The 27,546-nt window shown below is 33.4% G+C and overlaps 1 protein-coding gene across 8 annotated transcripts in view; it reads left to right on the plus strand.

The window, feature by feature from the left end:
- The window catches only part of Ppfia2 (PTPRF interacting protein alpha 2), a 441,295-nt gene that overhangs the window by 367,887 nt on the left and 45,862 nt on the right, over positions 1-27,546 (plus strand). For all 8 annotated transcript variants that reach the window (XM_027928005.3, XM_027928009.3, XM_027927999.3 and 5 more), the window contains one exon: positions 15,842-15,935. In XM_027928005.3, the coding sequence (XP_027783806.1) occupies positions 15,842-15,935 (94 nt within the window). The remainder of the gene's footprint in view (positions 1-15,841; positions 15,936-27,546) is intronic.

Here is a 27,546-nt window from a genome sequence, read left to right on the forward strand (position 1 = left end):
CAGATACAAACATACATACTGTACATGAATAACACTCTAAAAATTAATGTGTGATATTTCTGAAATGATGCTGTGTATAATTGGCTCTTTTGGAGGGAATTCTTCCTATTCATTTATTTCTAGAGTTAAATTATTGAGAAAGGATTGAGCTTCTACTTCCAATGATAAGTGTTGAACAGAGTAATACAAATCTTTAAGTACTACCTTGAGCTTATTAAATGATTATTTACAAACAATGCTCCAAATAAAAATAAAAAGCTTAATGTCCTGATCTAGTACCTAAAGAGCTTCTGAGTATGATATTCATGCTTACAGATTTATGACTAATACAATTAAAAAATGCCTTTCCTGACTTCCATGGTGTGGAGGTGCAGAAAACATCAGAAGCTTTGGAAACTGATGTGCTACCAGCTGTGTGAATAAATGTCACTCAAGGGGAACTCAGGATTTCTCTTTTTACACACTGGGCTGTAAAAAAATGTTACATAAAGAAAGGAGAATCTAATTATTTTTATATAAAATATATATGCCAGACATTAAGATTTGTTTTATCTAATTTGAAAACTGATTATAGTCTTTACCAAATTATTTGTCACTTGCAATATATTGCAATATAATTCACAAATATAGCAATATTTATTTCACAATTATAGCAATCACTTCATTTACTCATATTTCAACATATATTTAGCTTAGGTTCTATAATTTATTTTTTCCTTTAAAATGTATTCAAGTGACCTCGCTTGGATTCTTCTATTGTGATTTTATATTTAAATTTGATGAGGAATTACTAAATACAAATTAGGATATCCAAGATATAATTTAGAATCTAGAAAACACAGGGATATCTATCAATCTAGTCTTTATTTTCTATTTTCAGGTACTGTGTGCCATTTTTGTTTGTTTGTTTTGAACTCAGTGGCACTCAACCACTGAGGCATATCCACACTCCTTTTTATGTTTTATTTTGAGACAGGGTCTTCTAAGTTGCTGAGGCTAGCTTTGAACTTGCTATCTTCCTGCCTTAGTCTCCTGAATTGCTGGGAATAAAGGCATGCACCAAACTATGTGTCTGTAGATCAGAACAGATGGAATAAAACAACCCCAATTACATCCTTATCAACAACCCCTCCTTGCCCCATTGTTGAGAACTAGCAGTAACTGTTTAGAATCACATCATAGACTTAGGAAGAATTCCAAGCTCTGAGCATTTCAAAGTTTTACTCCATAGAACAGCAGAAGGAGAACATAAATTGACAAGGATGTCAGGATCAAAACTATACCTATGAAGTTTTGTAGAAGCCAAAAAGAGGTTGAATCATCACACCTAGTAGGTATAAGCAAGCTCAAGGAAGCCATGTCTGTACCAGAAGAAAACAGTTCATAGGCCCCACTGTTACTTTGGGCAAGGGATATGGATTTTAGTTCTACTTTTGTTCTCGAAGGTACATGTAGGTTGAAGTAGAAGGACCATCAAAACCTTTCAAGTCTAAGGAATAAAACCTGGTGCTGATGATTCATGAATTAGAAGAAACTACGGAATCATCTCCAGTGATTGTGACTTTAATGTCTGGATGGAGAAAATTCAAAGACACAGGAGCACTGCCAATATACTTTCCCTACCAGTAAATATATCAATAGCAGATAAGAAAGAAGAGCATGGGAATTGATTTGGTAGGAAGACGATGGTTTCAAAAAAACAATTTTGGAATTTTGAACCATATATTTTTTTAAACTAGGGATTGAACCCAGGGGTGCTCAGCCACTGACCCACCTCCCGGCACTTTTTATTTTCATTTATTTCTTTTTAAATTTTGAGACAGGGTCTCACTAAGTTGCTTAGGTAGTTGATACATTGCTGAAGCTGGTTTTAAATTTGTAATCCTGCTGCCTCAGCTTCCCAAGCCACTGGGATTGCAGTCATACACCACCAGGCCTGTCAGTGCTATCACTCTTAAAAGTTTAGTTACTAAGAGCAGAGAATTATAAATTTACTCGAGAATAATTATGATACATTAATTTGAATGAAATATGGTGGGTAGGAAGAAAACTGCATAAATAAAGCTATAGAAGTGTTTCCTTTGTTCCATCAGAGATGACAAACAACAAAGAAGTTTTTAGTAATTAACCTGGGAAAATATTTTGGAGAGGGGATGTTATTTGCCTTATATAATAATTTGAAAAGCAAGTGCAACAACATCAATTTCTGGTGTATTGTAACAGTCAAAATGACTATAGGGATAACATCTAATCATTGAGAATCAAATGCATGATGCACATTGTCTATTTTTTACAAATGTGTTATTAGCAGAGGCAGTACAGATATGGAAATCCCCAAAACTAAAGGAAGCAACACATTGAAAAACAATTACATAAAGCTAACAGAATCCAAACAAAATAATTTGCTCCAAAAAATTCTGATAGCATCCTGTCCCAATGGTTGGTTCATTCAAATCACAAAAGCAACATAGAAAAAGTTCTTGTAGTAATGTGTCTTTTGTAAATTTCATTCTATTGTTATCAGAGTGTTCTTGTTTATATCATTATCAAAAGTATTTATCAGAGTATAACATAACAGGGAATGGTAGAGACTAAAATGAGTCAGTGAGTCTTTGTTCTTTCTTTTTATACATTCAAAACCATTTTGTGTGTGTGTGTGTTATACAAGGGGGAGAAAGGATATAGATGAGCCAGTCTATCTTAATTCTAACTGAATTTGGCAGTTAAGTGTTCCTTCTAGCTTACTTGTGAATTTGGTTTTAGTCCTCCTACCCCACTTTATTTTTATTTACTATGTTTTAATATCAAAAACTATAGGATGAAAGATGTATAAACAGATTTGATAATCTCATTGAAAGGCATAAAGATAGCAGGTATGATACATACTTCTGCTTACCTCCTGGAGCATACATTCAGGTTGTACTTAAATGCTGTTAAAACATAGAATGACCAATGGTTATAGCTTTCACCTTCCACTGATTTATGCATCCAGATGCAATGCACCTTTGATATTTCCATTAATGCTCAAACGTGCTCATATCTAATCTATATTATTAAGTTGTCATTTGATCCTACCACTTTCTCCAGCTATTGATGTGTCTTTCCCCTATCCTTAACATCCACAGGTACTATTTTTACTCCATAATCTGTCAATCACTTTACAACCTGCTACAGGATGAATTCCACACACATTACTATAAAAAACTCTAAAAATAAGTTCAGACTGAAATAACACGGAAGGTTGAGCTCAGAACAACAAAGGCTGGGTACATCAAGGCAACTCAAAAGGACAGTGACACAATCACATATTATGATAATATGAACAAAGCAGTATGTTTAAAATGGAAGTCCTTGCCTGAAACAGATTTTAAAACATATTGTTAAAAAAGTGTCAAGAGGAACACAACAAATGATAGATTTGTGCAAATGGTATAAATACATAAAATCAGTATCAGAAAGGTCACCAGCCAAAATTAACTGACAACTGGAAAAACTTCCCAGACCAAAATGGAAATATTGTTTATTGTATGAAATAAAGGTTTACCTAATATAATTATAATATACAAATAAGCAGAACTATTCAAAAACCCTAATTTTTATCTCTGTCCCCTTACTTGTAAAGAACGAATTCACCTGGAAAAGAGGGTGATAACAGGAGGGTATTAAAGCCCAAGAGAGGTGAGCTGATTGTAAGGGTTAAAAAAATAACCATAGGTAATCCAAACGCATTTGTTTCTTTCTCATTTTGAGTGAGTGAACATGTGTTGAGCTACGGTTACATGTGAAGTACGAGTCACGGACTTTTGGAACGTAAGCTAAAGATGGCTGTTAACAAGGAGTTTCCGTTTAGTGAGAAGGATACTGTGTAAACATACACAATCTCTATATTTAAAACAAAACAAAAATTTCAGTATATTTCTGATCCAAAATTTTTCAGCTACATTATTATCCTGTCAGGACAACCAGGAACAGTGCATTTGAATCCTCTGATCTGTGATGATGCATAAGTGATCAAACTACCAACTAGATGGACTTTTAATTTTATCTGAAGGCCTTAACCTATTTTGAAACAAATAAATTAAGCTATGTTAAAAATAGCCATGTCAGAATAAGCTCTCTTGTTTCTTTGACAAAGTTATTCAATAACAGAAAAGGAAAGGCAGCGGGCACACAGTGACTCAGTACATCCCTGCAGACAAGATGTCATAAAATGGAACAGTCAAGAGGGATACATAACAGGTTGAATAATCCTCACCCACAGTGCTGATGGAGGAGGTGGCACTGCCTTCAAATTTCCAGTAGATAGACTCACTTTATCCTGGATCAACACGTTCCCTAATCACCTGGACACAGACATCTAGACAGTGCAAGAATCTGATTAATAGATTACTGATAAAAATAGGAATCGCAAAGGAGAAAATTAGTGTTATCTCTAAAGACTTTCTTGAGCTAAGGAGGATCCCAACTATCCCACTCAAAAATATAGTTCTTGGGATCAGTTTTAAATAAGAAAAATATAGAAGCTTCTTGTGACTTTAAAGTCAATATGATTATCAGTAAATTTGGGTGATATTGATAGATTTAAGTATTGAAATGAAAGATGATTTTTTTTACAATCCGCTCTCCTATGGTAAGTTAATAGCCAAAGAATGTTTTCCATTATGATTATTGAACTTTTAGAAGCAGATGTAGCCTTGGAGGAAGGCTGTAGGAGACTATTAGGATTAAAATCATGTGAGGAATTAGGTGAGTAGTTAGTTGTATTTATTATCCTTGCTGACCTGTTATATAAAAACTTTGAAGAGCTCTTATCTGGAAGAGCTACTGACTATGTTTTGGTTGTTGTTGTTGTTTCTGTTGTTGTTGTGTGATAACACAAAACTAGAAAGAATGTGTTAAAGTTATAGAAAGATAAAATTTCATTTCAATGTAGGAAGGAATGCTGGGGTGTCATATTATATACAGAATCTATTAGTTTAAGAGGTAATGCCATCTGAGATTGTCAAGCACAAGCTAGAAAAATTCTAGGAAGAATTGTTTGGGAAGCTGCCCAAGCATTTGAAAGGTAGTTGAGCTAGATGATCTTTAAGATCTAGGTAAACCCTTGCAATGTACAATCTCGGAAGCTCTAACATTTAAAGCATTTCTCCATCAACTTTTCATTTTTGTATTCTATGTGTACTTTTAGAACTCGAGGATATCTAATGACCAGGAAATGGACCACATCCTATACCTCATGGACACTGAAATGATTTTTTTTATGCCACATTTTTATTTATTTTTTTTAATTTTTTAAATTTTTTTATTGGTTGTTCAAAACATTACAAAGCTCTTGATATATCATATTTCATACATTAGATTCAAGTGGGTTATGCTTTTAGAAGGCAAAGCTGATTAGTAGAATGGTGGATGTCAGCTCTGCTTCCTGGTTAAGGGCTCTAGTCAGTATGCTCTTGCCACTGGTACCATCTAGAAATAGCTCATTAAACTCAGAACTGTGGAACACATGTGGAACTTAGAGAATTTTTAAAGATGATTATTATTTCAGAAAATTTATAACTTCCTGAGGGTATTATATATACTTTCATGGGAAAGTAAATAAGAATTCAAGGCAAGAGCTAAAAAAAAGACATCACACAGAATAAATTATAAATTTCCCAGTTTAAAAAAAATACAGACAAAATGCTTGTAGGGAGTTCAGATTTTAATTTTTCTCTCTCTGTTATGTTTTATTCTAGTAGAAACATGGAAGTTCAGTTTTCCTACAGAATTATAAATGTGAAAACCCAGAGTTTCAATAGAAAGTACCCATGAGAAAGGGCTATTAGAGCTGCTTGAATGAACAAACTACAAGAAAAATGTGGCAGAAAGGAGCTTGGATCTTCTCTAAGAGAAAGTGGGCTCTGAGTATGAAGCCAAATTATCGAGCAGAGGAAATGATCAGGACTGATTCAAGTCACCAACTGTAAATTCTGAGGAGAGACAGGAAGGGCAAACAGATCAAATCAGCTAAGTTCCAGGGTCAAGCATCCATGCAGAAATGAGAATTAGGAATTAGAATAAGCAACTACAGCTCAGAGGAAGCTTGCTAGCTTAGCAAAATTATGATAAGGTATGGAAAAATACTGTGATATTAAAATATTTACTGTTTCTGGGGGAGCCATCTGCTCCATATAACCCTAACATATTCAGCTACCTGGGAAACACCTAGTTCTCTCAGGTCTTCAACCCTAATAATAGTGACAATTAAAAAAAGAAGAAGAAGAAAAACACAACACACATGACCAACTTATGTCAGCCATGAATGGTCAGGATAAAGAAGAGGCCACTGGCAGGCACTGAAAAACAGAACATAATATAAAAGATTTTTGAGAGCAAAGGATTGATCAAATAGAACCAAATACAGCAAAGCTATGAAAAAATTAAGAACAGAAAAAAAGTATTAACTTTGAAAAAGCAAAATCCACAATTACAAATATAAAAATGCATCCATATTCAGTTTTTAAAAAGGCAGGTTTTTGGCAAATTTTCTTTAAATGCATTTGAGAAGCAATATAGTTTAGGAGTTTTTGTTTTGTTTTGCGTGTTAAATTGTAATTCCCTTTCCTTTGTGGTCATCTGCCAGATCATATTATGATTGCCTGAATCCAATGACCTATTATAATAAAGCATAATGAAGAAAATAATTTCATAGTGTCAAAAACAGGACCAACATTACACAAACATTTAGCAAGAAAGTATTTTTCTCCACATAAATTTGGGTAGCTGTGATAGCCTTTATCCAACATTTTAGATTGTTCTTTGATGCTGTGGAACCAACAGATACATTATAAATTTCATAAAGTATTCATTAGAAATAACTCATGCTCTGTATTAATTGTCTTGTAGGAAGCAGTAATTAGTTTCAGTTGTGATTGTACTTTTTCATACCCTTTATGAACCAGATCCTGTGCCTAGGTGCATCCTTCAGATAGTTCAAAGACTAATAGACCATTAAGTAGCAATATAAAAATTGAAGTGTGTTTAAATGCAAACTGAGTGACTGATGAATACTGAAAAGAAGGTAATGAAAGAAAGGTCAAGGGTAGATTATAGTTGTGATTTCATTCTTTTTAGAGCTACCTTTTTCATACAAAGACAGAGAGGTCTGCTAGAACAATAGTGGGGAAGAGCCCTTGCAATGTAGGTTTTGGCAAAAATTTCTACAGACTGGTATCTCAAGGGCCAAGTGAAAGAAGATGTTTTGAAAGGAAACTGAAGCCTGGGTGATGTGGAGTAATTTGCCTTTATATCCCAGGTGAATGGATACCTCCAATTGGTGATGTTCTTAATTCTGGTCCAGGGGGATCTTTCTTTGAGTCCTATCTCTTGGACCTTAAATAACCGCACCCTTCCTAGCATCTTCCTTGACACTTTTCAAGACCTTTTCTGGTGTCTGGAAGAGACCAAGGTTGACAGTGCATCTGGGCAAGGCACCCCCTGAACCCATGTGAAAGTGGAAGCATAGAAATGTTTGGTTCCCCTTCAAACTCTGGGACAGCCAGGAGACAGTTCTAACTTATGGATATGCAGCCAGAGATGTCATTTGTGATGTCATTTCAACACATGAGCAATATAACAACATTACTAAGTAATATCTTACTCTTTGCACTCTATTTTCAAAATTTCGTGGTTAAATTACACTTGCAGCAGAGAATTTGGACTAGCCACATTTGAACTGCCCAATAGTCATATGTGGTTAGTGAATAAAATTTTTGTTTTGTTTTTTGTTTGGGGTACCAGGGATTGAATCCAGAGACACTTAGCCATATCTCCAGCACCCCCACCCTTTGTTTTTTCTTTTTAATTTTGAGACAGGGTCTCACTAAGTTGCTTAAGGCCTCACTAAGTTGCCAAGGCTGACTTTGAACGCTTTACCCTCCTGGCCTCAGTCTCCTGAGCCTCTGGAATTAAAGGTATGCACCACTGCACCTCACTCAATGAATACTTTTTCTTGAAGTCCACATTGTCTTGTGGGCCCACTGATTCCTGAAAAGAATGAGCCGGACCCTCAACAGATTGAGATAATCAACTAAAAGATAGAGTTTAAAGCTGAATTCACTGAGGTTATCCTCACAGTCAGCTGGGCAGAAATGTGAAAAGACGAACCTGGGACTCAGAAAAACTGTTCTTCTCACCCAGAAATGTATTAATTGGGAGTGAAAAAGTACACTGGCTGGAGCTGACTGGGATTTTTGATCCTGCTTAAGGATCCTGTCTTGCTTGTGATACTTAATATTATTTTACCTACCATAAATTTAAGCCCATTTGTACTCTGCATTTTCAAAAGACATAATGCCAAACATCTATTAAATCCTTTAAAAATTATGAGTTAGATTTCAGAGTCCTCAGAATTTCTAAGCTTTCCATGCTTTTTATTCTTATAGTTTTATTTATGATAAATAAATTCTAATATCTGGTTTTGACTCATAAAGTACTCCCAAGCGTTTTGTTTCTTCCAGAGCTTTCTTTGTTATAAAATATTGTTTTTTTCCTTAAAATGTTGGCTTCTTGAAAAAATTTAAACCTCAATTTAAATGTTCTTTTATTGCTCAAATAAAAGCCTGATTCATCCAACCACCTGGTCATTGAAAATGTTTCATCATTTATTGAATAGATCTGTTTCATCAATCTCCAGTGAAACCATACAGACTGATCAAGAATTTTATAGCTTTTAAGTGAATCATTCACTTCTATTTCCATTAGCAGAGAGCATTGTCACTTACAGATTATGAATGATAACTTATGGATATTCAGTAAGGCAGGCATATATATATATATATATATATATATATATATATATATATATATATATATATATATGAATGATATAAAATGGCAAAATTCACTCACTGTGCCTAATGGAAAATCTCAGACTTAAAAATGTCCCCTAAGAATATTTTAGTCAGCCAGTGGATGGCTTTCCTAATGATAGCAACAATGAAGATTTTTTTACAATAAATATTTATTCAATATTAATTGCACATGTGCATAATGAGTAAAATAAGTTTTGATCCTCAAACTCCTTACTACTGATTTTCTTTCTCCTCCCCCCCCCGCATACTAGGGATTCAACCCAGGGGCACTATGACACTAAGCAACATCCACAGTTCTTTTTATATTTTGAGACAAGGTCTTGCTCAGTTGCTGCTGAGGGTCTCACTCAGTTGCTAAGGCTAGCTTCAAACTTGCAATTCTCCTGCCTCAGCCTCCCAAGTCTCTGGGATTACAGACATGGGCCACCACACATGGCCATATTCTTGATTTAGATGGACAACAATGAATGTGTTTCAATTAAAGGGACATTCTTATAATTATGCAATTATGTAATGGTATGAGATTAACTTGTTTATACCAATATTCCAAAATTAACAATATTCAGTGTTATAATTAAATTGTTAAAATGAATTATGAAAAATAGTAACAAATAATTTTGCTCTTTTATTTTGATAAAGAGAAACTACACCTTGGTCAAATCCTGCCAATGTTAAATAAGAAAATGTTCACTAGAAGGAGAGGCAAGTGAATGTTGCCTTCCATAGTTCTTATTTACTGATATACTTGTGAAATTCTGGGGTTACTTTTTGTAAGAATTAGTATTAGCTTAAATCTTTCTAATGTTGAGCTTAACTATAATCTAAATTTCTTCTACTTTAAAAATATATAAATATTTTAATTCACTTAAAAATAGCACTTTTATTTAGCTTGAATTTTTTTCATGTCTTTTTTTTAAATTTTTTATTGTTGGTTGTTCAAAACATTACATAGTTCTTGATATATCATATTTCTCACTTTGATTCAAGTGGGTTATGAACTCCCATTTTTACCCCTTATACAAATTGCAGAATCACATCAGTTACACATCCATTGATTTACATATTGCCATACTAGTTTCTATTGTATTCTGCTGCCTTTCCTATCCTCTACTATCCCCCCTCTCCTCCCCTCCACTCTTCTCTCTCTACCCCCTCTACTGTCATTCATTTCTCCCCCTTGTATTATTTTCCCCTTTCCCCTCACTTCCTCTTGTATGAAATTTTGTATAACCCTGAGGGTCTCCTTCCATTTCCATGCAATTTCCCTTCTCTCTCCCTTTCCCTCCCACCTCTCATCCCAGTTTAATGTTAATCTTCTTCTCATGCTCTTCGTCCCTACTCTGTTCTTAGTTACACTCCTTATATCAAAGAGGATATTTGGCATTTGTTTTTTAGGGATTGGCTAGCTTCACTTAGCATAATCTGCTCTAATGCCATCCATTTCCCTGCAAATTCTATGATTTTGTCATTTTTTAATGCAGAGTAATACTCCATTGTGTATAAATGCCACATTTTTTTTTATCCATTCATCTATTGAAGGGCATCTAGGTTGGTTCCACAGTCTTGCTATTGTGAATTGTGCTGCTATGAACATCGATGTAGCAGTGTCCCTGTAGCATGCTCTTTTTAGGTCTTTAGGGAATAGACCGAGAAGGGGAATAGCTGGGTCAAATGGTGGTTCCATTCCAAGCTTTCCAAGAAATCTCCATACTGCTTTCCAAATTGGCTGCACCAATTTGCAGTCCCACCAGCAATGTACAAGTGTACCCTTTTCCCCACATCCTCGCCAGCACTTGTTATTTGACTTCATAATGGCTGCCAATCTTACTGGAGTGAGATGGTATCTTAGGGTGGTTTTGATTTGCATTTCTCTGACTGCTAGAGATGGTGAGCATTTTCTCATGTACTTGTTGATTGATTGTATGTCCCCCTCTGAGAAGTGTCTGTTCAGGTCCTTGGCCCATTTGTTGATTGGGTTATTTGTTATCTTATTGTCTAATTTTTTGAGTTCTTTGTATTCTCTAGATATTAGGGCTCTATCTGAAGTGTGAGGAGTAAATATTTGTTCCCAGAATGTAGACTCCCTATTTACCTCTCTTATTGTTTCTTTTGCTGAGAAAAAACTTTTTAGTTTGAGTAAGTCCCATTTGTTGATTCTAGTTATTAACTTTTGTGCTATGGGTGTCCTATTGAGGAATTTGGAGCCCGACCCCACAGTATGTAGATCGTAGCCAACTTTTTCTTCTGTCAGACGCCGTGTCTCTGATTTGATATCAAGCTCCTTGATCCATTTTGAATTAACTTTTGTGCACAGAGAGAGAAACGGATTCATTTTGTTGCATATGGATTTCCAGTTTTCCCAGCACCATTTGTTGAAGACGCTATCCTTCCTCCATTGCATGCTTTTAGCCCCTTTATCAAATATAAAATAGTTGTAGTTTTGTGGATTGGTTTCTGTGTCCTCTATTCTGTACCATTGGTCTACCCGTCTGTTTTGGTACCAGTACCATGCTGTTTTTTTTACTATTGCTCTGTAGTATAGTTTGAAGTCTGGTATCGCTATACCGCCTGATTCACACTTCCTGCTTAGCATTGTTTTTGCTATTCTGGGTCTTTTATTTTTCCATATGAATTTCATGATTGCTTTCTCTATTTCTACAAGAAATGCCGTTGGGATTTTGATTGGCATTGCATTAAACCTATAGAGAACTTTTGGTAATATCGCCATTTTGATGATGTTAGTTCTGCCTATTCATGAACAGGGTATATTTTTCCATCTTCTAAGATCTTCTTCTATTTCTCTCTTTAGGGTTCTGTAGTTTTCATTGTATAAATCTTTCACCTCTTTTGTTAGGTTGATTCCCAAGTATTTTATTTTTTTTGAGGATATTGTGAATGGAGTGGTTGTCCTCATTTCCATTTCAGAGGATTTGTCGCTGATATACAGGAATGCCTTTGATTTATGCGTGTTGATTTTATATCCTGCCACTTTGCTGAATTCATTTATTAGCTCTAATAGTTTCTTTGTAGACCCTTTTGGGTCTGCTAGGTATAGAATCATGTCATCTGCAAATAGTGATAATTTAAGTTCTTCTTTTCCTATTTTGATGCCTTTAATTTCTTTCGTCTGTCTAATTGCTCTGGCCAGTGTTTCGAGAACTATGTTGAACAGAAGTGGTGAGAGAGGGCATCCCTGTCTTGTTCCAGATTTTAGAGGGAATGCCTTCGATTTTTCTCCATTCAGTATGATGCTAGCCTGAGGCTTAGCATAGATTGCTTTTACAATATTGAGGTATGTTCCTGTTATCCCTAGTTTTTCTAGAGTTTTGAACATAAAGGGATGCTGTACTTTGTCGAATGCTTTTTCCGCATCTATCGAGATGATCATATGGTTCTTATTTTTAAGTCTATTGATGTGGTGAATAACATTTATTGATTTCCGTATATTGAACCAGCCTTGCATCCCAGGGATGAATCCTACTTGATCATGGTGCACAATTTTTTTGATATGTTTTTGTATCCGATTCGCCAGAAATTTATTGAGGATTTTTGCATCTAGGTTCATTAGAGATATTGGTCTGTAGTTTTCTTTCTTTGAGGTGTCTTTGTCTGGTTTAGGAATCAGGGTGATGTTGGCCTCGTAGAATGAATTTGGAAGTTCTCCCTCTTTTTCTATTTCCTGAAGTAGCTTGAAAAGTATTGGTATTAGTTCCTCTTTAAAGGATTTGTAAAACTCTGCTGTATACCCATCCGGTCCTGGGCTTTTCTTAGTTGGTAGTCTTTTGATGGTTTCTTCTATTTCCTCAATTGATATTGGTCTGTTTAGGTTGTCTATATCCTCCTGACTCAATCTGGGCAGATCATATGACTTAAGAAATTTATCTATGCCTTCACTATCTTCTAATTTATTGGAGTATAAGGATTCAAAATAATTTTTGATTATCTTCTGTATTTCTAAAGTGTCTGTTGTGATATTGCCTTTTTCATCCCGTATGCTAGTAATTTGAGTTCTCTCTCTTCTTCTCTTCGCTAGCATGGCTAAGGGTCTGTCGATTTTGTTTATTTTTTCAAAGAACCAACTTTTAGTTTTGTCAATTTTTTCAATTGTTTCTTTTGTTTCGATTTCATTAATTTCAGCTCTGATTTTAATTATTTCTTGCCTTCTACTTCTTTTGCTGTTGTTTTGCTCTTCTTTTTCTAGGATTTTGAGATGAAGTATGAGATCATTTATTTGTTGGTTTTTCCTTTTTTTAAGGAATGAACTCCAAGCAATGAATTTTCCTCTTAGAACTGCTTTCAATGTGTCCCATAGATTCCGATATGTTGTGTCTGTGTTTTCATTTATCTCTAAGAATTTTTTAATTTCCTCCTTGATGTCATCTATAACCCATTGATCATTCAGTAACCTATTGTTCATTCTCCAAGTGATGCATGATTTTTCCTTCCTTCTTTTATCGTTGATTTTCAGTTTCATTCCATTATTATCAGATAAGATGCATGGTATTATCTCTACTCCTTTATATTGTCTAAGAGTTGCCCTGTGACATAATATATGATCTATTTTTGAGAAGGATCCATGTGCTGCTGAGAAAAAAGTGTAACTGCTTGATGTTGGGTAGTATATTCTATATATGTCAGTTAAGTCTAGGTTATTAATTGTGTTATTGAGTTCTATAGTTTCCTTATTCAACTTTTGTTTGGAAGATCTGTCCATTGGTGAGAGAGGTGTGTTGAAGTCTCCCATGATTATTGTATGGTGGTCTATTAGACTCTTGAACTTGAGAAGAGTTTGTTTGATGAACATAGCTGCACCATTGTTTGGGGCATATATATTTATGATTGTTATGTCTTGTTGGTGTATGGTTCCCTTGAGCAGTATGTAGTGTCCCTCTTTATCCCTTTTGATTAACTTGGGCTTGAAATCTATTTTATTTGATATGAGTATGGACACTCCTGCTTGTTTCCGAAGTCCATATGAGTGATATGATTTTTCCCAGCCTTTCACCTTCAGCCTATGTATGTCTTTTCCTAACAAATGCGTCTCCTGTAGGCAGCATATTGTTGGGTCTTGTTTTGTGATCCATTCTACTAGCCTGTGTCTCTTAATTGGTGAGTTTAAGCCATTAACATTTAGGGTTATTATTGAGATATGGGTTGTTCTTCCAGCCATATTTGTTTATTTATGTTACTAAACATGGTTTGTTTTCCTCTTTGATTATTTTTCCCCCCTTTACTTTACCTCCCACTGTTGGTTTTCATTGTTATTTTCCATTTCCTCTTCCTGTAATGTTTTGCCAAGGATGTTTTGAAGAGATGGTTTTCTAGTGGCAAATTCTTTTAACTTTTGTTTATCGTGGAATGTTTTAATTTCATCTTCCATCCTGAAGCTTAATTTCGCTGGATACACAATTCTTGGTTGGAACCCATTTTCTTTCAGTGTTTGAAATATGTTATTCCAGGATCTTCTAGCTTTCAGAGTCTGTGTTGAAAGATCAGCTGTTATCCTGATTGGCTTACCCCTAAATGTAATCTGCTTCCTTTCTCTTGTAGCTTTTAAAATTCTCTCCTTATTCTGTATGTTGGGCATCTTCATTATAATGTGTCTAGGTGTGGATCTCTGATGATTTTGCACATTTGGCGTCCTGTAGGCTTCTAGGATTTGGGATTCTGTCTCATTCTTCAAGTCTGGGAAGTTTTCTCCTATTATTTCATTGAATAGATTGCTCATTCCTTTGGTTTGGAGTTCTGTACCTTCCTGTATCCCAATGACTCTGCCCCTCCATGGAATTCTGGGCCTGTTTTTCCAGTGGGTCACAGGTCCGCCTACCTTGCAGAGGGGGAGGGGGCTGCTCTGCCCCTCATCAGGCCGCTGCGCCTGTTCTGCCGGTGGGTCGCAGGTCCGCCTACCTTGCAGGCGTGATTGGCAGCTCTGTCCCTCCACGGGCCACTGGGCCTTTTCCCTAGCTTGAGTTGTTTTTCCTCACAGTATACTAAATACCAAAGAGAAAGTAGAGAACAATATTAAGTCCTCATTTTATAATTACAATATATAATCTATGAATCAATTATATGTGTAGAGGTTTGGAATGAAATAATTGCACTGTAATAATGTGTAGTTCTGTGTCTTGATACCCATAAAACTTTTTAACTTTTCATTTCTAGGCTGTATCTACATATTATATTATTCTGAAACCAACAAATACTAACACTAATTCAAATAATTTCTTACATGCTTGATAGACATCATTCTGATTAGAGTCTTTTGAAGAAAGACTTCCATTTTTTTCCAGGTATTATAAAGTTTAAAAAATAATCCTCCCCAGAACACATAAAGTTCTTGAACTGAGGATTATAGTGAAACCAAAAAGCTGACCAGCTAAATGGAAGTAAGTTCAAGGAGCAGTACATGAAGAACTTTTAAAATCAGCAAATGTTTCTCCATTCTCTCAATGCAGAATTTAAAACATACACCTAAGTTTCTTTTCAGTGGGCTACCATTTATCTTACTTATATATATAGAGATAGTAAGATAAATGATATATATAATATAAATATATAATATAAAAAAGATAAATGGTATATATATATATATATATATATATATATATCACAAATATTTAAATGTTGGAAAATAATTTCACATGCTACATAAATATTCACTCTTATTTTCCTTAAGAAATGCAGAAAAAATGACCTTGAAGTTTGGGGCCTATATATTCAATGTGTTCCAGTTTACAGGCCACATTTTTAAAATTTTCTTTATGTATTATTGTATAACTAAATGGAACACCAATAGGAACTTTTTTTTTCTTCTTTTGTCATATGTTTATGTATGTAATCATGTCATTTGATATTGTTGGGTTGAAAATACAAGGGATTTTTTTTTTTAAGTGACAGTAAACAGTTACTAAAATTAAGTTTTAAAAATTTAATTTCAGAATGGAAACAATGTCTGTAACCTAATCAAAACACTTCTTTCTTCACAGGTGGCTTTATGGAAACTGAAGCTGCTGCTCAGGAATCTTTGGGGTTAGGCAAACTTGGAACTCAAGCCGAAAAGGATAGAAGACTGAAGAAAAAGTAGGTTTGGAGTTTGTTTTTTTCCCTCTTTTTTCTAACTTTTATTTATTCTTTATCATTTTTTGTGGGGAATTAAGGAAAGAGTGATTAGAAGCAAAAACACTAAACAGGTCAATATTTTCCTAGTATTTCCTAAAACAACTCAATGCATATGTTTCCTGATTATAATGAGGTTCAGTTTAAAATACGTATTAGCTTGTAACAGACTAAACAGTTTCTTTTAAGTGAACAAAATTAAGGGACATTTAAAAATACATATAGCCTTAAAAATAAAGTAATATTCTATTTAATGTTAAGTTTAGTATTGAATTGTTATGAAAAACTGAGGGGATACTGCCTAACTCTGTGTTTCTTCTCCTGGCAATTAAAAGTATCTACTCTTTATAACACAGTATTTGAAAGAAGAACCATTTCTCTGACTTATTGAATATAAACTTATTTTAGACTCACAGCAGATTGTTTTGCATCTGTCAGGAAACTGATAGTGAATCTTTTCATTCACATATAATATGGAACATTTAATTGACTTGCAAAATTGGCAAATTTTGAGTCTCAGCAGCTGTGGGGAAGAAGTAAGTCCATAAATAACATATTTTAAGATATGTAGTAACATTTTCAGTGACAAAATAGCACTCTTAGAATATGTTCTTTAAAAGCAAAATAATTTGTCTTTATTTCAGAATCTTTTAGCCAGTTACTCCTTTTCACCTCTCTTTCAAATATTCATTAAATTATTTATGATTTTCATGTTTTTCTTATTTCCTATGAAAGAATACTCATTGTTCTAATCATGATTTTGCAACAGATAAGTTCCTATGATTATAGTACACAGGCTAATCAATTAACTTTTTTTTACTTTTTAATCTGCCTTGCAAATGTTTACTGATAATGGGAAACATGCTTGCAAGTTGCAAAACAGTTCACTAATTGTTTATAAGATTGCTAATCCCTAGAATTAGATAGATTCAATAGACATACTATCAAGAAAAATATGTTCTTAAGAACATTATTTCTTCATAACAAGTAGATGCTCAGTCATATTCAATGGCAAATATTTCTTTAGTTACTGATCACTCAAACATATAACTAAATATTATCATAATATTATCATAATTTCATTAAGTACTATCAAGAAATTATATATTTAATTTTGTGATTATGTATGGAGAAAACATGGTTCTATAAAATATTATTTGATAGAATTTTTAAAAATTTTTAGTTAACTTACTTCAAGTCTAAAGGAATGTGAAAAATTAAAACCCACTCTGACTAGTGGCCATGGTATATTCCCTTAAATTAATTCTCATTGCTCCCACAAAAACGTATTTACAATCAATAGCAATCTGATCAGCTTTCCCATTTTTATATAAGATTTATAGTGGCATGTGAACTGCATAATTTATTGCTTGTTTTGGGGACCAAGTTAAATAACCCTTTCAACAGATACTGAAGTTAAACATTCCAGTTATATATTATTTATATATTAAAAGTAACTTACATAAATTATATTATAATTACTTAAAGTATTTAAGGTTAGTTATTAACTTCACATACTCTTGTATTGATTTGATAGTAATTTCATCGAATTATTTCTTAACTCCCAAGTTAGATCTTGATTTTGGTTCTGTACTTAATTGGAGAATTTACCACACTTGACTTTGTGTTTTATTTTTCAGTGTTTTGACCAAATACAATTGTGCAATGTATTAAATAGAATACTTGTCTTTAACATTAAGAAGAATATTAATAACATTCTATAAGACAATGATGGCTAACATTTCTTAGTAAAATTGTTTTCCTGTAGAATAAGAGCATTTGAGTTAATGGTTCCAACAAGGCAAGGCAGAGTTAACTAAAGAAAATGCGAAAGTATTTCCCTTTTTATTGGCTTTTCCATAACAAGAAACCCTATGGGCATGAATATGCAACTAGTGTTCAGAGATAGAAATGAATAAGTGCTAACCCTTACTCAGGAATTTTCTGACTCAGTGTTTTTGTTTCTGGGTTATCAGAAAGTGTTGAGTCTTCATATAATGACAAGATAAATTACTTTTAAATTACCTGGTTTCAAATTTATTTCTATCAAATTTTTATATTTTTAATTATTATTAGGTATTAGCAGCTTGTTCTCAAGTTCTCCTGTCTCAAATTTCATTTAAACCTTTCCAATTTTCCTTTTTTAAGCAACAACGTATCTTCTTTCATTTAGCTTAAAGGGATTGGATTATTTTCTATGTTCAAATTTCATACATGCAGGTCTTAAGATGGAAAAAGGTTTTGAGAATATTTTATTGAAAAAATAAACAAAAACAATAAATGGAGCACTATATGTTATACATGGACAGTTGTGATTATGTGTTTCCTATCAGTTGTTTTTGCATTCTGTCCGTTGGCCCTGCAGATGTTTCCAGTCCATAGTACTCAATTTAAACCTAGGTACACCATACGAAACTGCATAGCATATTCATTAGTCTCTGTGGCAATAAGCAGAGCTAGAGAGAGACTTACTTTCAAGTTTACTAGGATATCAGGTATACAGAATTGACCATCTGTGTCTTTAAAGAAATCTCTAGAGAAGTTATTTGTGGAATATTTTATAAATAAATTTTAAAATCATGAGGACGATACTTTCTGAGAGCAGCATTTGAGACATTCTAAATTCCTACAAAGTATAGAAATTTATAATGCTGGCAATCGCAAAGAAAGGTCTCATTTGAGGTTACATTTACCATGTGGCAAATTTAACACACCTGGGTTAGAACAGCTTACAAAACACATGTTAGTAGTTTCATTCTACTCTTACTTTCCTTCCTGGTTCAGGCATTAATTTTGCTTATATTTCCAGATATTGTTCCATGATAAGAAATAGCAAATCAACAATATTGGGTGTGCTGTAACACCCACAGTCAAGAAAACTTTGTCTCCTTTTCCCTTGCTGCATGTTGTCACGCGGGTGCTGTTCTTCTATCAGAGTGTCTGACCTCAGCCTGAAATCTGTCTTAATGAGTGCACTGTTTGGTGTGCCTTTACTATGTCTCACTTATGTTTTACTTTACTTTAAATCTTCAATTCCATACATTTCTCCAAGAAGGTAATATAGAGTACAGTTAATACCTACAATAACTGTCAAACAGAGACATGCCTAGTAATTCTTTGAATATTTCACATTAATATACTTGGTCTTTCTTTTTCAAATTTGACCTTTTTTTTTTTCCTGTAGTCTCCTGGGTTTGGTGCTCTTAATCTTTAGGGGTGAGACAATTATTCTCAATATTTTGTCTGCCTGCTAATATTGGGATTCTACATAGCTTTCTCAATATGAGCTCTCCCTGGAGATGTCTTGACTATAAGATGTTATCCATCCATCATCTTCTGTTTTATTTCAGTGAACTCCAGGCACCTTTTCCTACTTAACAAAAATAAACATCTTCCCCATTTCAAGATGACACTAACAGCAACTAGACCTGAGAATTTCACCTCTTTGCCATCCTGATTTAAAAGAACTTATTTCTCTTTCTTAGCTCTCCAGCTTATCTTTCAATTTAAAATCTTAAATAACTTGCTCAGTATAGCTATCTAAAACCAACCAACCATGCAACTATGAAAAGCAACTCCACAGAATAACAGAAGTTAGTGCAAGACCAAAAATCTACCTGGGATGGACTTACAAAAATCTCAACTTCTGAATGAGGTTTAGCTTCCCCATAGTTGAGAGTCTAGATTTGAGTATTTTAGGGCTCAATAACTAGAAACTTTCTTCTTTGCCTAAGTTCAAAGCATTTTTTCTTACTGAAAATTTTTAATGTCTTTCCAAATAAACCTCAATTTAAAAAATACAGCAGTCTGCAGACCTATTATTTATAAAATTTTTAAATTATGAATTCAAAATTATTAATTCCTTGTTAATTGAAAAAATTATAATTACTATAAGGTAAAAAGATAGATCAAAACTTAGAGTCTTACAAAAAAGGAAAACTGAGTTTCAAAATTTATTTGTTGATTAAAAAAAGGAGCCAGACAATTAGAGGTTAAAAATGGCAGCCTGATTACCAACAATTCTGTCAGAATATGGTCTAGATTTATGCTAAATAGAAAAAAAATAAAAAGGAGGTAGTGAAACTTCCTAAAATAGAATATTGAATTTAAATAAACTTACCTGACACAGAAAAAGCTGGCAGTAACAGCCTTCCAAGATCTACAGATATAAACCCTACTTTACCTTAAAGATAACATTTCCAGTGTTATGATTTGATAAATGTTATTGTGGAAGCATGAGCTATTGGAATAAATGAAAATTAAACATTTTACCTGAAGTTTTTGAAGTATCAGTGTTAATTTTATTTTTTATTAATGTCTTATCAGATTTCTTACTCTCCTCTTACTTAAAATATATCTAGCTGACAGTTTCTCATATTACTCTCTTTAGAAATGTGATGATAGGGCGAGTGGCAAATTCCCTGAGTTGTTAGAAACCTGAAGATATATTTTATACCTAAAATTCATTGATAATTGCCAAAATATTAGAACAATTTTTCTAAAATAATTTTCCCTAAGAATTTTGAAGTTAATTCTTTTCTTTCTTCTAGTTACATCTAATGTCAGTTGTCATTCTTTAATATATAATATGTAGAATGGCTTTGTCTTCTTTTTTTCTCCCTGGAGTTTTTATGACTTTTTTGGAGGGGGATGGGAGACTTCATTTTTGGGATTCTGAAATGTCATAAATATGTGTCTATTAAAATTTTTATGTTTCAATTTTCCACTCCATATTTTCAATCTGAAGAGTTGTTAGACAGAAATATTTAACATTTATTGTCCTAAAGGATTCACATTTTGAGATTCAACTTTAATTCCAAGAAGCTTATTTTTATCTATAAAATAAGTTAGGATTAAATATGAGGATGTCTGTTTTAATAATAATATACTTTTCTAGCTCTCAAGATAATTCCTAATTGGCAGTAAACAAATTAAAACTGACAGAATATTCAATGAATAGTTACTTATCTCCAGAAATATAAATTATGAAATTCTTAGCTGAATTTTTTATATGCTGTTTTTCTTCTACCTTTTAACAACATATAATTAATTAGTAAAATATATGGATGCTGATATCTTCTGTATATTGATACTTAAATGAAAAAAATACCATTAATTTTTACATCGTGAGTAATCTATCATTTTCAATCTTCAGTTACAGTATTGATATCATATTATTATGCACTAGAATTTTCTACATTCTCCATGGATAACACTGCTAAATGAACATGGATTTCATATTCGAATCAATTTTTCAACATCATTAAAATGAAATTAACATCCCAGCTCAGCTATCAGCAGTATCCTCTGCAGAGAAATATTTTGATCCTCAGAGCATGGCAGTCATAGCTAATCACTACCAATGAATCTTTATGTTAGAACTTCAAAGACATAAAAGTGAAGCTGTATAGATTTAGTTAATTTATTCCCATCTCAGTCCTAAGGGTCTCCTTCAGTGCATAATCTTTAATGTGTTTTGAGATTCTGCACTTTTAATCTTTGGCATTAGGAAGGTTCAGAATGTGCATATCTCTAAGCAAAATAAATGTCACTGAAAATATTCATTCTCAAGGTATTATAAAAACTTCACAACATTCTTTGATTTAATAAATATTTATTAAGTAACTGTATGCCAAATTAACTTATAAATGAGTTGTAGTCCAAAAGTTAAGTTGTAAGATACATTAAAAGCTCTGAATATACTTTCCCATTTAAGTAGTGAGAAGTGGAAGGTAAATATCTGCATTTCCCTCACACAAATCTGTTTTGTAGGCCCCCTTTAGAAATGAACTGCATAAAGCCAAAGGAGGATCCAGTGGGAGATTATTAAAGTCTCTCACAAATTAGAGATGATAAACCCAAGAGAACTCCAAGATTTTAACAGGAAAAAATCATAAAATATTTCTGCAATGTGGTTGATAACATATATTCCTCTTTCACGCTGTTCCAAAGCAGAGCTGCCAAGTTAAATCACATGATCTGCTTAGTATTGAACTGATATTTATAGTTGAAACAATTTTTTATAACCAAGGATTCATGTAGTGCAGATACAACTATTTGGGGAACAGTTCTGGGCAACCAACACAAAGGATCCAATAAAGAAGTAGAATATTTTAGAACCTGAATCTAATGTTCTCATTATTCCATGGGAAAATGCGTTTGAATTTCCTCCCTGGAACTCCAGACCTGTGCTTTTTGGGCACACATTGAGATAAAGCTGTCACTTCTATGCCACCTAATCCCACATAGCCCTGCTGAGCTCCAACCATGGACAATTGTATGAATTCCCTGAAACTGCATAAAAATAAGACCAGAGGCTAATGGCCACAATGTGCTGAAATTTGTGAGGAAAAAATAAAAGGAAGGAAAACCAAAGTGCTGTCTTTTTTATCTTCTTGATTATATTTGATCTATTCAGATGAAGGAAAAAATGAAAGGAAAAGGGCTGTTTTCAGTTAAGAGAAGAATGCTCAGACTTTACAGAGCCCTTTGTTTCTGCATAATTTCTTCCCAGAAAAAAAAAAAAAAACATTTTTCACTTAGAAAGAATAAAATAAGAATTTTAAAATGGAAATTAATCTCACAATGGTTACAAATACTAGAAAAATAGTTTTCTAAATAAATTCACATCATTTATTTTACTGCAATAAATCATAGGTTAAAAGAATTCAGGATTGATTTGACCATCAATAATTTTTCATTCCTATGCTCAATGTCTGTTATGTCCCATGAACTGTATTATAATGTACTGATATTTCAAATGTACAGATACCCTTTACAAAAAAGTTTTTAGAGAGAGACGTGGAAACAAATTATTGCACTAAAGTATTTCAGAGTCCAGGATCATTTCTCAAAATCACTGGTCTTTTAATAAAATCAGAAAATCCCCACACCATAAAAGCCACCCATTGTTTTTATTTAAAAGATCTTCTCCATTTTAAAGGCAAATGACCTTTGTAACCAAAGGGGTTGAATAAATGAATTGATGATGGCTGAGTGGAACAGAAGATGCACCTTTAGAAGTACTTTAAACAAGGGCATCAGATTTTGTCAAAGTATGAGCTAGAACGCATATTTAAGTTTTTAGATAAAACATTTTTTTGAAAGACCTTTACAGGGGTAGCCAAATTTAACAAGGTGACTTTATTAAAGATGATCCTACTGCCAACTTCAATACAGTTATTATTACTTATGCATAGGAGAATATGTGTATATGCATATATATGCATATGTGCATATATATTCATATATTTTACATATACCTATAATTTATATACCTATAATTTATATATGGTTTCAGCGTAGCTCCTAATAAAAATTTATCTGCAAAATAGACAAATGAACAATGTTTGAAAAAAAAATTAATTCTTTCAATAGCCACAAAAGTAATGAGAGGATCAAAATTCTGTGCCCTGACCATATCATAGATGGATACTGTGTTACCTCTGGGGAAATATATTTGAAGTGTATGTATTAAAACCAACATGTAGCCGGGCGCAGTGGCGCTTACCTGTAATCCCAGTGGCTTGGGAGGCTGAGAAAGCAGGATCGCGAGTTCAAAACCAGCCTCAGCAAAACATGAGGTGCTAAGCAAATCAGTAAGATCCTGTCTCTAAATAAAATACAAAAAAAGGGCTGGGGATGTGGCTTAGTGGTCAAGTGCCCCTGAGTTCAATCCCTGGTACCAAATAAATAAATAAAACCAACATGTATTCAGAAAAACACAACCATAATAGTGAATAACACAAAACCATGTCCTCAAGGACTGATAGAAATGATTAAACCTGTAGAGTGTGGAGAACAAAGATCCAGATGCTGCTCAGAGAAAGAACCATCCATCACATATGTTTTCATGGCCTTCTGTTAAAACTATGGGCCAAAAGTCAGAGGTTATGACAGATAAACTTGAGCTGACTCCAAACGATAACTATTAAGGATCACAGACTCCTAGTACAATTGGTCATATGGAAAGAAAATTTATCCCCATGAATGTATCTAATAAAAACCTGCTGTGTACATTTATGATGGCAGGATTATTATGGGGAAATCAACTTTCAGGTAAGAGAATGAACTATATTTTCTTAAAATTGTCCCTGCCCTAAGATGCTGTTGATTCTTCATACAATTTACACAAGAGAATTCAGAATTTTGAATTTTTTTATCATACTGACCCCCACATAGTACGAGTACTCAAAACTCAGTTTCTGAATATCTGAATGCATAAATAGAAGCCAGATATGGAGACAACTCTAGGAAAAAGAGGAAAACTCAGAAAATGAAACAGGAATGAGAGCAGTTATTTCTACCTTCCTGAGCAAACTTGAAACCTAGGCTTCTTCTTTACTGCTGTTCTTCCTTGTCCTTATTCTCCCTCCACACACTCCCTGTAGCATCACCAAGCCTAGACCATTACATCTCTTTAAAAATCTCTATAACATATTGATTTTCTTTTTTCAAGCTCAGGTCTGGACTATAACAGTCTCCCTACTTCCAACTTGCCTTCTTGTAATCCATTTTTCATACTTCAGCTAAGGAGATTTATCTAAATCATATCTTTGAACCTGTCTAAAACCTCTCAATAATTCCCTAGCAGCCCCAGGATAATTTCAAATGCCTTTATATAGCCCACAAATCCCTACATTATCTGGTTCCTGCTTATCTCACCAGCTTTCTCTCTTTCCATTTTCAACTTTGCACTTCATGGTCTTAATATATGTAATATCTTTTCTTGCTTATGAAATTTCATACACCTATCTCCTTGTGTACATTTATTCTGTTTCATTTTTCTCCTTGTCTTTATCAAAGTTGAGATAATAATATCTGTTTTATGTGTAATAACTATATAATAGTCACATTGAGACATTGCAATGAGCAAAGCAAGGCACTCTTTTACGAATTTTACATATATTACCTCTTTTTATTATTTTTTTCCACAAGCCTCTAGACCAAAACTGCTATTTTCTTTCATACATGAGAAAGTGCCGCTTTCCAGACACTGTGGCATACAAGAATAAACATCTTCAGAGACACTCTTCCTCTGGATTGTTTAGTATCTGAGATAGAGCCTTGATCTAAAGGGCATATAGTCCAATCTTAACAGGACCTTGAATCACCTATATATTTTAACGGTATATATATATATATATATATATATATATATATATATATATATATATATGATGTGAATAAAGAATCCCTCTTTTTCTTTATAGTCTGAAAAGATTAGCATATTTTTTCCTAGGTAATAATTAGTTTCTTATCTACCTCCACCCTGTCTTTCAAACTGAGCAGGAACTGTATTCAAAACACATACCTTTCCTAAGAGTGGGAGGATAATTTAAAAACATGAGATGTAGCTGTGTTATAAAATTGCCTTTTTCTGATGTAATTAGCCAGACATAGGATTCCAAAATTTTATGTAATAATAGTAACATTCACTAGAAAACAAGCCATGTGAGAAATAGAAGTTGTGTGCTTGAATCAATTTAAATTTTCATTTCATTAAAACTTACAAGGTAGTATCTAATGGAAAAGATAAGTTGTTTCCTTTATTAAAAAGTACTAAATAAGATATATTTAAATATAATACTGACTTTTTAATTTGGAAGAATGTTCCACATTTGTTCCTACAAACATAGGATCTTATATTGGCTCCATATAGTGTTGTTCATAAGGTCTTGGAAGATGTGGGTTCTTCTAATAGTTGTTTAAAATTGGCCATTCATGAAGCAAGATCTCTTCCATGTCTCTAGAATTCTATGAAGGGCAGAAATTGTGTATATCCTCTTTCAGTGATTTTATGGAAAACATTTCTATGTTGAAGAATTTTCACTTAAATGTACATGTGTCATGTATATTTATTTTATTCACAAATGCACAAACATACAATATAAATGTCAATTGTAAATTCTACAGCTCATCAAAATATTAATTTGGGGCTTGAATTCATTAAGTTTGCTGAAAAAAGAATAAGAAAACTTTTGGAGGAATAAAGAATTATTAACCCTTTTAAGAAGTATAAATATTTTAGTTACTTGAAGTCAATATTCAGGAAAAATTATTTGAAGTATAGTGATGATAAGCCATACTTAAAACTTCTGAACTGTTTTCTTTCATTTACAAGGACCGCTAATAATCTGTTTGGCTATGTATTTTCACATTATGTCCCATCATCTGTCCTTGTCCAAGAAGCAATGCCAGCCATCATCCTCAGATGATTTTATATCCAGATAGCTCACCATTCCCAGCCTCACTTTTTAGTTTTATAGCTTCATCACTTCCAGTGTCATTCTCTGCACCAAATCATACAATCCCCAGAGTCATCTTCTGAATCTTGTCCTCATCCTAAATTGTTTCTCTAAATTTACTAATTCAAACATGTAATTTTCCCCTAGCCACAGTCTTTTCTCTCTTCATTTTGCTGTATTGCAATCATCTTTTTGTTCTAACTTCCATTTTTTCCCCTAGTGCATTATCCCCTCTCTGTATTCCCCTTCCTTCTTTTTTAGCTTAGATTCCAAGCCCTCAATTTCCATATACTCAAAAAATTCTAAAATTTCTTTACTTCTTTTTCATTGGTTTCGTCTACATATCATATCCCAACCAGCAAGAAATTTGCTTTCTCCGTTTACACAATTGAAAATGCCTGTGCAGCTGCAGAAAATTATAGCAGAAAACTTGAACCAGCTTCATTTGGGTGTTCTACACTTCCCAGTCACCCTAATAGTTCTCTTTTTTTACTCTGTGCAACTCATGGTAGTTGAGTATGGTCCTCACATATACATCTGTCTGCTCATGAGCTTATAATCAAAGAGCGAGAGATACAGGAATCATCAGAAAGCAGAGCAACCCTGTTCTTACTCCAGATCATCTCTTGCCATCTTCTAAGTCATTTTATGTTGACTTCCTCCTTGCTCTTATACGTTTGAATCCTGCTGTCATCTTTGTCTTTTTCCCAATGAGACCTTCTAAACATTGTCACCTCAACCTATTAAAAGAAATTCTTTCATTGCACTTTTTTTCCCAGACACTACCCATTCACTTCACAAATTGATGTTAATATTTGATTTAAAAATGTTTCTAAGTCACCAACTTGAACTTTAAGAATCAAGAGACAATTATCTTCCATATATAAAACTCATGTAGTGAATAGTTTCTCATCTGAAGTTTTAAATCCTAAGTCGGACAAGTTTACAAACAGAAAGTTCACTCATTTGATAGACAATCTGGCATATTAAATTGAGACAACTGAAAAAATTAAGGCCCTATTGTAGAAAAGACAGCATATATGCTGATGTTCCCAAGGAAAACATTATGCCCATATTGCATGTGATCTTATCCATTTGATGGTGTCATAACCTGCTCTTTTCTGTATTGGTTAAAACTTGCTCACCTAATATAGTGATCGTTAACTGCAGAATATTTATTCACAACAAATCTCTCCTACTATTATCATAAACTTAATACTTTGGAATGAAGAGAAAAAGAATGATGAGGTTATATCTCCATGTAAATACAAGTTTGTAAGAAAGGATATATTAATTTTTAAAAGAAGAAAAATTGAACACTTTATCCA

The sequence above is a fragment of the Marmota flaviventris genome, chromosome 3 (assembly GCF_047511675.1).
Source record: "Marmota flaviventris isolate mMarFla1 chromosome 3, mMarFla1.hap1, whole genome shotgun sequence".
NCBI lineage: Eukaryota > Metazoa > Chordata > Mammalia > Rodentia > Sciuridae > Marmota > Marmota flaviventris.